Source organism: Vigna angularis, chromosome 9 (genome assembly GCF_016808095.1).
Source record: "Vigna angularis cultivar LongXiaoDou No.4 chromosome 9, ASM1680809v1, whole genome shotgun sequence".
In the NCBI taxonomy this organism is placed as follows: domain Eukaryota; kingdom Viridiplantae; phylum Streptophyta; class Magnoliopsida; order Fabales; family Fabaceae; genus Vigna; species Vigna angularis.
The window spans coordinates 29,252,038-29,266,644 of NC_068978.1; the positions used below are offsets into that span (position 1 = coordinate 29,252,038).

Sequence of the window (14,607 nt, forward strand, 5' to 3'; positions counted from 1 at the left end):
TCCTTAGGTGAAAAGCCTAAATCCTCTATTAACAATCAAATCCATGATCAATTAATAAGAAAATCCGCATTAAAGAACAAAGATCTTAAGACAACTAATGTAGTAAGTTCCCTACTAGATTTCATACATCCACTAGGCTCCTTGTTTCAGATCTAGATCACAAGATACGTTCCCATACCCCATGAATCCCAAAATCAAGTCATGAACGTCCCCATTACATGCAAGCTTTAAGATTGGAAACAAGAAACTAGAAATTAACAGAGCAGGCATATATATATTCAAATCATTCAACAAATACACAAGAATATAGTAATTACATCAATTCTTAACAAGATGAATTTGGTTCTCCATTTCCATGGAAGAACCTCAAGCTTACAAACATGGTGGATGGAAGAAGAAGGAGACCCAAAGGAAGAGGAGGAGATGTTCCCACTAGCTCCTCGCGCCCTCCATGAGCTCCTGCAGTGAAATCGCGCCTCCAAAGAACCAAAGACCTGAGTTCTGGGAGAGTTTCCCCCTCCAAAACTGACTTCTCTGCCTCTGGTTCGCGTCCTTAAAGAGATGGGTCGTAAGTGATTTTTTGCTGGGTGAGTGGCACTGGCTCGCAGGGTCCCTTTGATAATTTCCAATCCTTATTCAATTACGAAATAAACAAAGAAAAACACTCATATTGATATAAAATCAATTATATATACATTTTATATAACTTTTCATGAGATTTTACTCCATAATACATCAAAGGAGATTAAAATAAGTGCTTAGAATATGTAATTTGTGACACTTATCAGCGACCAGTGTAAATGAAAATAAGGTTGTGTAGAGTTGCCATCTAAACTTCATTTATGGCGAGGTGATAGTGAACGGCGCTGACGATGATGAGGGACATGGAGGGACCCTTCCAGTCATAGTAGACTATGACTGGGCATCGCATGATGTGAAAGAGTTCGTCACATGCTTTTAGACAAAGGCCTAATTACAATACTCGGTCGAGTGTAATTGTGTGTTCAAGTCGATAGAGTTCAACCCATTATTTAACCTAGTCGCGTGTAAAGGAAACAAATGAGTTTTCCACGGGAAGGGGGATAGTTATAACGACTTCTTCTTCGCCTACGTGTACCTCTCCCACTAGATGTTCACTCGCCTTACGTTTGGCGAGTTTTAGAGAACTCAATGTCGCTCCATCCTAACTACACCCAAATGATTGGGCTTACATGCTAGCCTTCTTGGTCCTTTGTCAAGCCTTGGACCTTGTGCCTACTCCTGTAACTTTCCTACACTACTTCTGCACTCAGCCCGTCGATAAGCATGGTTAGGTATCTTTGACATCGGAACACGACAAGATACTCTTCGAGCTTTTTGCCTTATCCTTCAAGGGCTTTAAGGATAAGTTTTTTAAAGTGGATTCGTGCTTTTCTACGAGAATGGTCAATAAAATTTTCGTCTCTACTGGATTCAAAATCCCGCCTGGTTAACCTCTTGGTTGAGAGCATAGATGGCTTTGTCACTAGTACAAAACTCGCGTACAACATCGAATATTTTGGGTTGTTGATGGCAAATTCGCGAACGACATCATATCAAGAGACATTAAATTGATGTTGAATTTAAAAAATTCGACGTTAAATTGACGTCAAATTTAAAAAATTCGACATTAAATTAACGTCAAATTTTGTCAATATACGACATTAACTTAAGGTCGAATTTTGTCAATATACAACGTTAACTTAACGTCGAATTTTGTCAATATACGACGTTAACTTAACGTCGAATTTTGTCAATATACGATGTTAATTAATCATTTTTTTTAGTTTTTTTTTAATTAATTGTGATCCTTTTTTACAACTCTACGAGACCTGAAAACAGAAAAATAACAAATTTCAGTTTTTGGTATTTTATAAAGCAAGAACTATGAATGTGTAGTGTAGTATCATCAACAAACAACAATAACCAACAACAAACAAGTTCAATCAAACAAAAAAAAAACAACAAACAAGTTCAACCAAACAATAACAAACAAGTTGAACAAAAAATCAACAAACAAGTTCAACAAATAAGTTCTTCAAAACAAAAACAAAAAATAACATTCAAAAGGTGGGTTCGTCGGAATAAAGTGTCATCACCAGTGACAGAGAAAGCAAAATGCACCTATGAAGGAAAAGAACACGAAAGTAATTGGTCAAAACAAACGAAATCATACATAAAGTAATTAATTAACATGCATTTGTATCAAATGAAAGAAATATTACATGTGATGGTCGTCAAACTTCGTTCGAGAAAAGTTTGAAAGGAGAAGAGGGTTTCGCGCGCTAAGATAGAGTGAATGAATTTTCAATCTCCCGCTCAAATTTTTATTACATTCACTAACCTTTTAACGTCTAAAGCTGAAGCATTCAACGTTTTATATCCTTTTACGTCGAATTAAAATTTTAAACGACGTTTAATAATTGCATTTATTTACAAAAATGTCACCGATCATTTTTAACGTTGGCTATTCAGTGGTTGGACGTTGAATGTGTGACGTTATACGCTGTTTTTGTACTAGTGTGTCTGAGTTAGAGACGATCAATATTCTTGATGAACTCCCTCATCACTCCCCTCCCGAAGACTTATCAATATTCTTGGATGGGAAGACCTTAGTGTTAAGGTGTTCGGTATGGCGTTTCTTATTTATTTGTAGATGTTCAAATTGATTTTAAGTTACCTAAATTTTTTGTTTTCTTTTAGGTATCATGTCTTCCTGGAATCCAAAGAGAAACGTTTTCAAGGAGGTCGCCCAACAGGTTCAAGTTGGTCAGACTTCGCGACCAGCTGAAGAACCTCCGAAGGTTTCCTCGAGGGGTCCTAGCCCCTCCACACTAGTACAAAAACAGCGTATAATATTAGAAGGTTGGTTTAAGCCTAACTCAACCCCACAAAACCGGCTTGTAGGGTGAGGTTTGCACCTCACTTATATATTTTAATTTGGCCTTATCTCTAGTCGATGTGGGACTTCCAACACACCCCCTTCACGTCGAGGTATAGACATCTCGTGCGTGATAGTAGAAATTGGGTGGTCCAATAACGGCCCGATTGCGGGTGGAATAGAAGAATAGAATGCCCACTTAGAACTTGCTAGGATAGGTTCTAACCATGGCTCTGATATCATATTAGAAGGTTGGTTTAAGCCTAACTCAACCCCACAAAACCGGCTTGTAGGGTGAGGTTTGCACCTCACTTATATATTTTAATTTGGCCTTATCTCTAGTCGATGTGGGACTTCCAACATATAACATCACACGTTCAACGTCCAACCATTGAATAGCCAATCTTAAAAATGGCATTTTTGTAAATAAATGCAATTATTAAACGTTGTTTAGAATTGTAATTCGACGTAAAATGATATAAAACATCGAATGCCCCAACGTTAGACGTCAAAATGTTAGTGAATTCAATAAAAATTTGAGCGGGAGATTAAAAATTCATTCACTTTATCTTAGCGCGCGATACTCTTTTCTCTTCTCAAACTTTTCTCGAACAAAGTTTGACGACCATCACATGTAATCTTTCTTTCATTTGATACAAATGATTTTATGTATGATTTTCGTTTGTTTTGACCGATTATTTTCGTGTTTTTGTCCTTCATAGGCACATTCTGCTTTTTCTGTCACCGGTGGCGATACTTTATTCAGACGAAATCACCTTTTGAAGGTTAGTTTTCGTTTTCGTTTTGAAGAACTTATTTGTTGAACTTGTTTGTTGTTTTTTTGTTGAATTTGTTTGTTGTTTTTGGTTGAACATTTTTATTGTTGTTGTTTGATTGAACTTGTTGTCCTTGGTTATTGTTGTTGTTTGTTGTTGATATTGCATTCATAGTTCTTGCTTTATAAAATACCAAAAACTGAAATTTGTTGTTTTTCTACTTTTCAGGTCTCGTAGAGTTGTAAAAAAGGATCACAATTAATTTTAAAAAATAAAATAAATTGATTAACATCGTATATTAACAAAATTCGACCTTAAGTTAATGTCGTATATTAACAAAATTTGACGTTAATTTAACGTCGAATTTTTTAAGTTTAACGTCAATTTAACGTCTTCTAATATGACGTCGTTCGCGAATTCGCCATTAAAAGCCCAAAATATTCAACATTGTACGCGATTTTTGTAATAGTGTTACAATACTTTATTTCTCAACAATAACATGTTATTTTTATTTTTTATTTATAGACTACTCTAGAATGTGTTGAATCTATTTTCTTATATTCAAGTGAGAAGTTGCTAGTGTTTTGTTTTTTACAATTAATGGATTGAAACAAACGTTGAGAATTGAGATCTGACAATGATAAGGAGTACAAGCTGTATGTTTACAATTAATGGATTGAAAAGAAAACATTAATTATAGCTATATGTTTGCAAGTCTTGTTTTATTACATTGTTGGAAGTATCACATTGACTAGAGATAAGGGCAAATTATAATATATAAGTGGGATGCAAACCTCATCTTACAAGCTGCTTTTGTAGGGTTGAGTTAGGCCTAAACCCATTTTCTAATAAGGTATCAGAATCATGGTTAGAGTCTATCTAACGATATTTGTTGTTTATTGAACATATTGTTCCATCCGCTATCGGACCATCCATTAAAAATGTCTAATACTCACTCTATAAGCTGATTTTGTGAGGTTGAATTAGTCTTAAAGTCGACCTCTAACATACATGTCATTTATTTTTAGGACCTCACATCTTAACAGTTATCTTTCTAATTTTTATTTTAAACGTGAAATCCTAAGTTATTGGTAATACACTCTTAAGTTAGATTTATATTTCATATCCATATTTCATTTGTGTTAAAAATCCTATATCAATTATATATAAAATTAATTTAAAATATATAAATAAGTGTAATTTTCATTTTACAAACTCATTTCATGATATTAATATGAGATTAAATTTAAAATTCACATCATAATACTGTTTTTCTTGTATATAAACTATTGTATAATTGTTTACTATTTGCTTTTTTTTCCCCTGTTGTTCTTTTGTATGGGCAATTATTATTATTTTTTTCCCGGTTGTTATTTCTTTTGTTTTTTCCCGGTAATATAGCAGATTATGCAAGGTTTTTACTATTTGCTTTTTTCAAAGTTAAATATTAGTTGATAAAAGTGATGATCAAATTCTCTGTTGGATTGTCATTTTAAATATTTTAATTTTGATTACAACTTTTTCTAAATATATTTTAAAATATTAAATTTAGTTTATGATGAATACATTCTACAAGCAAAACTAACAGAGAAAAAAAAAATAAAAGAAGACATTGCTCCATTTCCAACACAAGTGCCCACGTAAGGAAAATGATTAAACAAAATGACCCAACAAAAATATTACTAAATTGCACATGAGAAATAGCACTGCAAACATGTGGTCTAGTGTAGCACAACAAGGATGTGTCATTGCAAGTGGGCTGGGAAATCTGAAGATAAAGTCAAAAGGAGATTTATTATCATTTATACATTATTTAATGCCATGCTACCCATATCTGACTTAAAAAAGCTGAATATCTTTTTTTTTCTTGATTGAAACTAGCTATTGTTGTTTAAAGGATTAGCTATTTGGATATCTATATTCAAAGTGATGGAATTGGAAAGCCTTACATGCTTTAGTTTCTTTGTTTTTTGGTCAGGAGACTAATATTATTATGTTATAGTATATATTATTGTTTACTGTTACAAATCAGTTCAATCAAATATATATTTTTAGTGGAAATGACACACACAAACCTTAAAACTTATGATCAATTACATATAATAACAAATAACCTTCAAACTTATGCATCAATTACAAATAATAACCCACAACATAAATTTTGCATAGCTGATGACATATTACAAGAAAAAACACAACACCAAAGGACTTGTTCTTCCAACAAGTGATTGTCCTCATTGATGAAACAAATTTAAATCTGAGATGCCATGGACTGAGATTACTGAGATACAAAGAGAAATAACACAACACAGAGTGATATATTTTGAATGATGTAATCGAATGACAGAAAGACTAATCCTTTATGGCAGGCCTATGGATTTCCATATGTTCCACAAACTCATCTATATATTTTTGGTGCAGTTCTTTGTCCCCAAATATCTTACTCATCTCCTCTGCTTCACTTCTATAAGTTTTTTCCAACATCACCGATCTCAATGCATTGGCCAATGATTCCCTGGTGAACTTCCCATCATCTTCACTTCTCTGTACTTTGACCCCTACCCTTTTCTCTTCCATAAGCCTAGCATTTACAAATTGTTCAATTTGGAATGGCAACATAACAAGTGGACAACCAACTTGAAGACTCTCTATCACTGAACTCCAACCACAGTGTGTCAGGAATCCCCCAACAGACTTGTGTGCTAAAATCCTCACCTGTGGTGCCCATCTTCTCCACACCAATCCCTTTCCTGAGTTATTCACAATCAAATCCTGCAACTCAACCTTAGAGGTGTTTTGCATTTTAAGAACCCAAAAAAAGGGAAAACCAGACATTTCTATTCCCATACTAATTTCAGTAAAGTCTTCATCGCTTAGTGTCACTTCACTTCCAAAAGCTACATACATCACTGACCCTTCTTCCTGTTTGCCTAACCAATTAAGTATGGTATCCAAGTTTTCATCATTCCTGTCTTCACTGAACTGTAATGAAGGTGGCAATAACCCAACTGGAATCACCGGTTTACTATACATACTTTTACAAACTTTGAGAGCCTCACCTTCAATCTCCATACAACTTCTTGAAGCAATAACTTGAGCAGCATCAGAAGTTGTAAGGACTCGAAACACGTCAGAAACCCCCGATTCATTTGACTCATTATGCTCTTCAGGAATATCTTTGCTCCACGAAGACTCACTGCCACTGGTTGTTCTTCTAATAAACTCAAAAAAAGTAGTCATACCAGATGCACTAAAAATACAGAATGAGATGCATGAGATTCCTAGCTTAGAAGTTGTTGGCGGCAACCAATACGGTGCAAAGTCGTATATTATCCAATGGGGTTTGCATCTCTCCAGAAACTTGGCCAAAGGTTGTTGAAGACCATCAAAAGCCAGCTTCAGGTATGGAATGAGGTGATGAGGAATGTCCATTGTGGCCTCTGCATTTTCTGGGAGTTTGTCAACACGGGGCAGTGGCAGTTCTATCAGATCCACCAAAGGTTGCAAGTTTTCAGGCACTTTTGGTAGGCGATGGATATTTCTAGGTGTGGAAATGAAAGAAATTTTGTGACCCTTTTGAGCTATGAGTTTTGCAAGCTCAAAATATGGACCAATATGACCAAATGCTAGCCATGGAAACACCACAATGTGAAGCTTCTCGCGCTGCTCCGCCATGGATATGCTTTGTGTTTAAGCACGAACTTGTGATTCTTTATCATGAATCGTTATTTATTTTCCAATATATAGAAAATATCAACTTTAAATCGGATCATTTTGGATCACTTCATTTTAAGGTTTTTTTTTTTTGTTTTATTAGTATTCGATTTTAAAAATAAAAATATTGGGTATGAATAAGGTCCACAAATAAATAATAAGTTCAATAAATCATAAAAAAAACTGAACAAAAAAAATTAAAATTAAACAAGAGAGAGAAAATACTGAACAGGAGAAGAGAGAAAAAAAAAATACAGACACATTAACATGGATTTAACGCAATTACTATCAACTTAACGAAATGATCTTATTCATGTACTTTTTATAATATACTATCTAATGTCTTTATTTTTAAAACCGTATTAAAAGAGAATTTAACCTTAGGAACAAAGTAAGCATTTGTTTTTTTGTTTACGTTCATTGGGGGCCTCTCTTGTCAAGTTTCGCACAGGACCTGAATTGGAGATAACGGTCTAAATAATAGTGACACGTGGTCCTTGAAATCCATCATATCTGTAGGTTAAATGCTAAAAATATATTATGCAAAACAATTTAAAGAATAGACTCCGTAAAAATATAAAAACTCATTGGTAGACTCATCCAATATGGAGTCTTCATATTATGTTTCTCTTCAAATGACAATATGTAGATAGTTTAATAATTAATTTAGTTGGAAAGAAAATTACATGAAATAAATTAAAAGAAATTTTGTTTCTCTAATTTTTAATTTATTTTTAGTTTATTTTTTTCAAATATTTATTTATTTATTATTTTATATCATATTTTAATTTTTATTACTGTTATATTAGTATTATCACGTTCTTATATTATTATTAAATATTATACTGTTGAACTCTTTAGCTTCTAGATTTTGTTTCTATTTTAAATACAAAAATTCTCAAATATTAGAATTATGTAAAACTTGTTTACGAACATTAAAATGGTCTATTAAAAACGTATCATTTTTTTTACAATTATTTTACATTTTGAATTTTCAATTCAAATTTTGTTACTATATTTTTATAGTTTTTTTTGTGTGATTTTGAATTTCAAATTTAAACATTATTATCATATGTTTCAAATTTCAAAATTTGATGATATGAATCTTACTTTAAAAAAAAATCAAAATTAAAATCCTTAGTTATTTTTAGATCTTTAAAAGTTTGAAAAATTTATAATTTTCACTGTTTTTTTTTAATATTACACTTATGTATGTTATCAAAGTTATCTTTAAAATTATTATTTAAATTTAACATAAATGTATTATAATTTTAAATTAAGTATTATTTCTTATATTTTATTATTCAGTTTATTAACATGTCATTATTCATTTATTTATTTATGTTTTTACGTCATATTTTATTTTTTATTATTATTATATTAGGATTATTAAGTTATTATTATTATTATTATTATTATTATTATTATTATTATTATTATTATTATTATTATTATTATTATTATTATTATTATTATTATTATTATCATGTATCACAATGTATTATTATATTATTAGGAATCATCAAAGCTTTATTTTGTTTCATCTTAAATGTGAAGTCTGCACAAATGTTAGAATAAATGAAAGGTGTTCGGAGATATTTAATTGGTCTATTAAAAATGTTCGGAGATTATAATAAATATATTAGTAATATTATTTCGTTATATTGTGTTTAAGCATGAACATGTGGCTTCTTTATTTTTGGTTATTTATTCTCCAGTATATAGAGGGACCAGTTTGAATATTTACTATTCATGATAACCTTTTTTATATTTTATTTATTATGGTCATTATTGTCTCTCTTGTCAAGTTTCACACATGGGTACCAACCTCTTTTTGACAATAATAGAAGGTAATTAATGTTTTGGACCTAAAATTTTCTAAATTATTTATCTTCTAATAAAATCGTTGTCACATTTTTTTATTACCAATTTACTTGGTAAGAGTACTCCATACTAGAAGTAAATGAGTAAACCAATAGAAGAGATTAAAAAAATATATTGTAATGTTACTTGATGGTTTTATAAAATTTAAAACATTAAGTACATTGTTTAATATTTACATCAAAACTTTATACATCATATACAGCTAATCGAAAGAAAGTATAGTGTATTAATATAAAGTGGAATGGCTACGGTTACTGTAGAATTGGTAAACAATTAATGGGTTGGGAGTTTGCATCAATGTAATTAGGTGTTTCTTTCTGCACCCATCAATTTTTTTACTGCACTCCATCATAGGTTTCCAGAAATTTTGATCTGAAATAAGGATGGGATGAGTGGCTTCAGAAAATATATTTCCATATTATTGTTGCATTGAAATTTCCTATCATAAAGATTTAATTATTTGGTCCCATATCTACCTTTTATTTTTCCTTATTTTAGAGTTCGGAACCAGTGAAATCATGACCAAAATCCAAGACAAAATATGAATTGTTTTGTTACTGTATTATTTTCACTATAAAGACATGTGATATATGTAATAGATAATATGAATCGGTTTTAATCAACCGATGAATTTGATTTCTAGATACAGAAAAATTATACTTTCACAAACATAAATTTTTTATATTAATTTGATATTATACTTCCTTATTTTTTATTTTCTTCTATTTTAAAAAATATAAAAATTTATTTTTTTATAATCATTTTACCTTTATACTGTCTGTTAAATAAATATAAAAGTATGTCATTATACATCAATCCTAAGCATATTATACTTGATGTTTTCTTCCTCGTCTTTTTCATCATTCCAATGTTCTTTTGTGTTCTAGACGTATATAAGTAGCTGAATTCCATTTCATTGGATTTGGATGTAATGTACCTAAATTCTTTGTAATTTCAATAGAATATCTTTCATTATTATTGTATTTTACCCTTCTTATTCAAGTGCATAATGGAATATTTGTGTCTAATCATTAGAAAATATTTTGGAACCTAAACATGAATAGAACAACCAAAAGATTTGGTTATAGACATAGATCAAAGTTGTTGGTCATTCTAGACATCATTTCTTAGTGCAAATCTTGTGTTTGAATATCTAACATATTAGTATTTTCATATAAGGATTTATACTATAAGAAACGCATGAGTTATCAGCGGACTTTTATCGACGACCCTAAGGCCGTTGGTAATACTTTGATAATTTTAAATATCGACAACATGATTTTAAATACCGACGATCATAGGGTCTTCTATAATTGACTCGATGATTAAAACCCAGGGATTTCCCTCCCTAAATCGATTTGGTTGACCAGAAAACCTATTTTCCCTCTCTCTTGTTGGCTTTATTTCCTCGTGCACATTGAATTGTGTGACATTGGAAGTTAATTGCAAATTGAATGGCTTATGTAAATCCTGTTACATGAATGTGCAATTGAATGGAAAAATATATACGACTTGAGGTGGATTAGAAAACCCGTATTTGAATTGAATGGAAAATTTCACTGTTGCGTGAAATGCAAATCAAGAACTTGAATTGAAAAATCAATCTTATGAGGTAAATTGAAATTATGGTTTACATTTCATTTATGAAATATAATAATTTATTTATGTGAATAATGTAAGTTTATTTATTTGAGATTAAACATGATGTTATTCACTAAAGTAACCAAAATCTTAAAGTTATTTGATTTCAAATTGTTAATGATTATTAATTCACATATTCAAAGTGATGGAATGGGAAAGCCATACCTGCTTTAGACGTATATTCTGATGTGATATTTACCGTTAGAAATCAGCTCAGTCAAACTCACTCCAAAATGTTTATATTGGAAATCACACGTAACGAAACTTAAACTTATCCATCAATTAGACATAATAACGACCAACAAACAACCTTAAAACTTACGCATCAATAAATTACAAATAGGTTTAATGATTCGGTAACTTCTAATTTTAGGACATAATTTCAAATATGACCCCTATTTATTGGTTTTCTCAATTGTATCCTTAATTTTGAAAAATTAAAACAAATAGAACCCTAGCGTTAAATTAGACAAACATAGCTAGACTGACGTATAAGTGGCACACTGACGGTAGTGTTTTAAATGAAGTGGCAAGGGTTAAGGTAGTCTGACATGTAGGTTTCTGCAATTGTAAGATTAGTTTCGCGATAAAGTCTCGAGATTTATCTACTCCAGAAGGCAGCACCACCGTGTGGGAAGAAGCAACACCGCCACCAACGTTGTTGGAGGAGAAAGTAAGGGCGTTGTTGTTACTATTGTCCAATGGGAAACCTGACCACGCTAGCATCCACGCTAGCACCATCTCCAGCATTGTCGTCAACATCCACAGCTAGCACCGTCGTCATTGATGGACATTTGATCAACCCTAAAACTCTCGAACAAAATCCCTATAGAAAAAAATTCATTTTAATTAACTTTTCTCAATTTCTTTATTTTAAAAAAAAATCCATGTTAGACTAACTTAACATTTGCCACGTCATTTAAAATACTACCGTCAACATGTCACGTATACGCCGGTCTAAATGTGTTTGTCCAATTTAACGACAAAACTCTATTTGTTTCAATTTTTCAAAATTAAGGACTCAATTGAGAAAACCAATAAGTATGGGTCCTATTTGAGATTCTGCCCTAAAATTAGGACCTACTGAATCATTAAACCATTAAAAATAATAAACCATAACATAAATTTTATATGAATCAAACCGCAAGGAAATGACTCACTTTTGTGAACTTGAAAGAGTTGATGGAAACATAAAGAAAAAAGTTAACAAATTGTTATGAGAAATTTTATGAATGGAAGTTGCAACGTTTTGAAAGGGTTCGAAATCCAAATGTATTAACCGTTTTCTTTGAGTTCGTGTCATTCCTTCAAGCTTTTCAACATAAGAATCAAACCTTGAAGGAGCTAATACAAACTCAAACAAAAAAGTTGACACAAAGAAACCTTGAAGGAGTTTTACGAGAAATTTTATAAATGGAGGTGTAGAGGTTATCCAAGGCTCTAAAACTGTATTTATAGAAAAAAAAGAATAATTGTTGATGTGCGGTAAGCCTTTGGCGTACAAGGACGTTTTATGGGTTCGTTTAGAAAAAATAAAAAGCATAATTTCTAACAAATAAAACTTCGAATTCATAAAAGAATTCGACGTTTCGTGGTAAGTTTAAAAGAAAAAAATAATAAAAAATGGACTAAGGCTTTGGCTTCAGGCTGACAATAAAACGTCGAAGCCCTTACCAATTCGACGTTTGTGGGTTGATTTAAAACAAAAATAAAAAAATAATTGTTGGCTATAATATACAACGTCCAACATTTGTTATGGTTGACGTCATATTTAGTAAATCACTATTTAGTATTTATTTATTTTGTAGTAGACGTCTACTATTTCCTTAGCTGAGATGTGATTAAGGTCATTGTTTTATGTCGTGTTTGTTTATGGTTTGATGTTATTTCCTTTAAGACAACAATTATGAAAACCAATCGACGTGGAACGAATGAATTTATTTACAGCAATGCCACCGACCATTGTTAACGTTGGTTATTCTGCTATAGGATGTTGAACGCGTGACGTTATATGCGATTTTTGTACTAGTGTAACCTCTTGATTGTTCATCAGGGTCTCTTTTGTCAAGTTTTACAGAGTTGTGCCAACCTTTTGAACCACAATAAAGGTATGGTAATGGCTTCAATAGTCACACATGGTCCTTGAAAACCATCAGTGTGTGGAGGGATATATTATTATCAAAGGATGGGGAATGGAGAAAGTTTAATAAGGAAACTATAACAAAAAATGATTAAGTGTGGTGGAGAGATTAAGAGCAAGTAACAAGAGCAATATCCAATTGGTTTGACAATAATCTAACATGGAGATTAAGAAAGGGGACAAAGATTAAATTTTGTCACGATAAGAGTAATGAAGAATTATCGTGGCTAAAAAATATCCTATATTGTATAACAATTCAATTGATATGCAATTTTTGGTCTCAGAGATGAGTAATTGGAATAATATGATGTGGGAAAGAAAATTTAGATGGAGAAAGGATGGTTTGAGTGGGAATTAAATTAAGTTAATGGATTTAGGGAAGAAATCTCACAATATAGATCATCAACTCAAGAATAAGACACCTAGGAATGGAAGGGAGAAGAGGCCAAAATTTTTCTATTATGTCAACTTATAATATCATACAAAATAATTGAAATGGGAAACAAATTGATATTTGTTGTACAATTTGGAAATTAAAAGATCTCCCATGTCAATCACTTTGTTTGGAGAGTGAATTTGAATTACGTAGCCATAAAAGATAATTTAGATTAGAGAGGGGTGCAATTATCTTGCAATTTATGCATCTTGTGTTGTGCATCTCAAGAATCAGTTTAACATCTTTTCTTTGAGTGTATGGTTGTAACAGTACTTTTATTGAACTGTTATAATATAAAACAACCAGAGAATATTCTGCAATAGAAAGTGTCTACTCAAAATGAACAAATGAACAATTTCAATATCCAGTATTTCCAAAGATGACAACAATGTATATAAACAAAAGTTCTTCACGTCATCCATGGCTATGCAAAATCTGATATGAAGAGGGAAAGGCAAATTAACAATTGTCAGAGAGAATAGGGAATAACAGAGTAACAGATAGGTTCATACCACACACACACGTTCTCTCACTGCACAAATTCCTTCAATAAAATATTCTCCCTTCGTTGTGTCACGCTTTTCCTCATGACCTCATCTTGCAGATCATTAGCCATGTGTATTTTCTGTATAACAACTTTTCCTTCCTTATCTCTCTCTTCAGCATTTTCTGTGCATGTTACAATACTCCTGTCATCAAAAGCAACCTTGTCCTCAAGGTTGAACTGCAGAAAAGACTCCTTAATTTCTTGAACATCCTTCCAAGTTGCTGCTGAAGGTCCCAAAGAGTCTCGATGAATTAACACTTGTGGAATCAATTTGGACTGACGCATGACTATGCGGGCATCTAAAAGCAAGAAAGGTTGTACTGAAGGACCAAACTCAGTTGTAGTGAGTGGCAAGGGTAAATATTGTTGCGAAGGACTCCCAAGAAATCTCTTAAGTAAAGAAATATGAAACACCGGGTGGATACGAGCGAAATATGGTAAATTGAGTTTATAAGCGACCTCACCAATATTGGAAATCACTTCAAAAGGGCCAAAATAATGCATACTTAATTTTTAAACTTTTCTCAAAACCAGTTAATGTTGCCTATATGGTTGCAATTTCACAAGCAC

The 14,607-nt window shown here is 31.8% G+C and overlaps 1 protein-coding gene across 1 annotated transcript; it reads right to left on the reverse strand.

Moving 5' to 3' along the window:
- Positions 1 to 5,818: 5,818 nt before the first annotated feature.
- On the reverse strand, positions 5,819 to 7,408 carry LOC108347119 (putative UDP-rhamnose:rhamnosyltransferase 1). The gene has a single exon (XM_017586252.2). The coding sequence runs from the start codon at positions 7,348 to 7,350 to the stop codon at positions 6,028 to 6,030; it is 1,323 nt and encodes a 440-aa protein (XP_017441741.1). The 5' UTR covers positions 7,351 to 7,408; the 3' UTR covers positions 5,819 to 6,027.
- Between the last annotated feature and the right edge of the window lie 7,199 nt (positions 7,409 to 14,607).

Bases quoted from the DNA above. Each gene is read 5' to 3' on its own strand.
- LOC108347119 (XM_017586252.2), bottom strand. From the start codon at position 7,350: ATGGCGGAGCAGCGCGAGAAGCTTCACATTGTGGTGTTTCCATGGCTA.